Source organism: Zerene cesonia, chromosome 24, assembly GCF_012273895.1.
Source record: "Zerene cesonia ecotype Mississippi chromosome 24, Zerene_cesonia_1.1, whole genome shotgun sequence".
NCBI lineage: Eukaryota > Metazoa > Arthropoda > Insecta > Lepidoptera > Pieridae > Zerene > Zerene cesonia.
The window spans coordinates 3,700,040-3,703,452 of NC_052125.1; the positions used below are offsets into that span (position 1 = coordinate 3,700,040).

A 3,413-nucleotide genomic window follows, 5' to 3' on the forward strand; every position below is an offset into this window, starting at 1 on the left:
TACAAACTCCTATTTTGAAATAAGAAAAAAATGTTTGAATTAAAAAATTATCTTTTCAGAAGAAATGGTTCCAGCATTAATCATAAACCCCCACAATCCCCCACCATGGCTACAGAACAGCCCCGTGCAACCACAAATCATCTACATACAACAACAGCAACAAAATTACGTACAACAAGTTCAACAATTAGACCAAAACCAAGTCTACATCCAACAATATGGCTACCAAAACCCTCAAATGTTCATCCCCAATTACGAACAAATACGGCCCATACAAATTGTCCCCAATGTTATGCAAGTACCCGCAAACGCAGAATATTCCAACGAACGAATGGTGCAAACCATGCCACAGACCTTCGCACCCACACAGACGAACGTACAAAATCAAATGCCAATACAAAACATACAGAATCCAGTGAACACGATGACGATGCCAATCCAGAGCCAACAGTTACCTGAAAGAATTGAAAATCCACACACACAAGTGCGATTTGCAGATGTTAGAGTACCCAACGTTATACAAATGAGACCGGCAGAACCCGTCAGACAGATGCAACCCAATCAAATACAAGTGCCCAGACCGGAAACCCAATTTCGACCGAACGCGCGAATGATACGACCGCAAATACCGACAACAGCGGTTCATCGACGACCAGTCTTAAATAGTAATATAGTTCGAACCCCACGGTTTGCGTATAGACCTATACAACCTAGACTGCGAACCCAAATCCCGGTACAAAAGCGATTTGTACAATCTACCAGCATGCCAAATGTCATTAACGTAACCAATATGGGCCCAACTCCTGTAAATACAATGGAGACCGTCAATAGAAAACGCAAGAGCGAATCACCTGATGAAATACAAAAGAAATTAAATATACTAGCTATTAATAACAGTCCTATATTATTAGGACAACTAGCGAACCCTACTATACAAAACGAAATCAAAACTGAAAAACCTCCGATACCTGTTGCAATAACAAATAATTCAGTCAGTACACAAGTAAAAAAGATTGATCTGGATACATCACAAACAAATTCAACGCATGGATTGGTCAATCAGATCAATTTAGCGCAAAGTCTACTGGATAAAGAAAAATTAGTAAGAAACACTGTATTTACCCAAGCTAGAGGTAGAATATTAAACGTTAAAAACGAAACAAAACCCGAAAATGTGACCATTGACGTACAAACAGACGAAATTATGAAACAAACTACCGAAGAAACAAAGACAGTAGAAACAAATGTTAAAGAAAACAAAGATATAAACAAAGTGGAAATAGATGAAAATATACGAAATGTTAATAAAGGGATCAACAACAGAAGTGAAACGACAGAAGATATGAAATTAACGGACAAGGATTATATTCTAACTCACGTGCTAGACGGTTTTGTTATTCAAGAATCTAATGTTGCTTTCCCGGTGAGTTTTATTTCTTAAAAAAAAAACACATGATTTAAGACATGTCTGAAACTACAGATGTTTAAAAAAGAGAAACAATTTTGGAATCAAAAACTACAATGTAAATCTTCGCCTCAGTAGTAAGAGCCACAAAGAGTGGGAGTCACAGTTGACCAGACATTCTAGTTAATAAAAGCAGTACGAAAAACGTTTCTTACAACAATAAAAAAACGTTTATAAATTTAATTTTTAGTTTCAAAGCTCTATCAATGCTCTACCAATTAATTTTTAACTTTCTTACGTCCGTGAGACTAAATGAAGTTGTGCTGATGATTCATAATTCGAAAATGTTTCAGATAAGAAAACCACTAGTGGAGAAGACAATAAGGCTAAGTTCAGAGACAAAAGAATTAATTCCAAATGCTGAAGATATCGCGGATAAAGATTTAGAAGACCACATACCTTCTGTAGCCATTGTAGTGGATAGAAGTAAGAAATTAGACGAGAAAGAAAATGATGTTGATAGCGGTAAGTTTAATAAATAATCATGACTTTTAGATAAAATATAATACAAATTGGTTGTATGAAATAGAAGGTTCGTCACATGTGGGATTCACCCAATAAAAGAGATATATCCTAGAAAAACAGTAATGATAATTATATTTCTTTTATTTCAGGCAATCCATTTAGAAATCTAACTCCAGCAACCATCAAAACATGGACGGTAAGATTTTTTACACTAACATAAAAAATTACAGACTTCTGATTATTTAACAAATTTTGCATAGAGATCATCCAATCATAGTATAGCCATATATTATAATCCATTGACACTATATTTTCACAGAAATCACTACAGTATTTCTTGTACTTATGTGTGCAACATAATCCTACTAATATTATAAATGCGAAAGTTTGTAAGGATGTGTGTGTGTGTTTGTTGCTCTATCAAGCAAAAACTACTGAACCAATTGCAATGAAATTTGGTACGTCCCGATATTCCTACAGGATACGGACTTACGCGGGTGAAACCGCGGGGTGCTGCTAGTACAATATATATAACACATAAATTTTACTACTAATTGAGATTATCTGTATAAAAAAACTAAGAGATTTTAAACTATATTATATATTATATATATTTTCAGGTGGAACAGCTAACAAAACATCTTGATGACAGAGGCTGGCCAGATACCTCAGCAGCATTTTTCGAACATGAAATTGATGGCGAGTCACTACTCTTAGTGTCCAAATCACAATTACTGACCATAGGAGTAAAGGAACATCAAGCTGATATAATTATGGAGTTCATGAGTAGATAACATGATTTAAAACAAATAAAATACTAGCTAGGCTAGCTAGGCTAGGCTTTATTCTACAAAGCCTTTTTCTATTCCATAATAAATCTGAATAAGCTTTCAGAAATTTCGCTTGAAAGAGCAATAAAACAAAATAAATTTATAGATTCAATATAGTATGATAGGATTTTGAAGATTGTTTTTTCAGGGAGATTTCACCTATGTGGACAGTAATAGTGTAGGTATATTGAAATGGTCTTCAATGTGTAAATGTAAAAACTGGGTTAGGAAATTGGGAAAGTAAGATGTGCTAAGGTAAACTTGGAAGTGATAAATAGTTCAGAAAAGGAAATGTATATATAGAAAAAATTATTGCCAAATGTGTTGGACAGCTCGAGAACGGCTCTACCAATTGGGTATTTTTATAAATTTTTAAAAAGGAAGCTTCTTCTAGGGTAAACCATACCACGGGCGCAACCGGTAGCGGACCGTGTTTTATAAATTGTAAAAGGGTACAACAGCATGTTTAGCTATAGTTATGAGGTGAAAGAAATAATCATATTTGTTTTAGTATTATATCGTCTTCCCGTTTGGAATATTTTATTAAATATTGTGATGCAATTTTTTTTAAGTTTCTAGACTTGTCTTTGAGTTAAGATTATTTTTAGGAAAGGTACTAAGATGATGTAGATGTAGTAGCATTGACAATAGTA

At 34.3% G+C, this 3,413-nt stretch overlaps 1 protein-coding gene across 1 annotated transcript in view; it reads left to right on the plus strand.

The window, feature by feature from the left end:
• Nucleotides 1-3,407, plus strand: part of LOC119836541 — a 12,021-nt gene extending 8,614 nt beyond the window's left edge. The window contains exons 3-6 of the mRNA XM_038361917.1: nucleotides 60-1,423; nucleotides 1,759-1,930; nucleotides 2,080-2,126; nucleotides 2,551-3,407. Coding sequence (XP_038217845.1) covers nucleotides 60-1,423; nucleotides 1,759-1,930; nucleotides 2,080-2,126; nucleotides 2,551-2,724 — 1,757 coding nt within the window. The 3' untranslated portion in view covers nucleotides 2,725-3,407. The remainder of the gene's footprint in view (nucleotides 1-59; nucleotides 1,424-1,758; nucleotides 1,931-2,079; nucleotides 2,127-2,550) is intronic.
• Nucleotides 3,408-3,413: the final 6 nt, after the last annotated feature.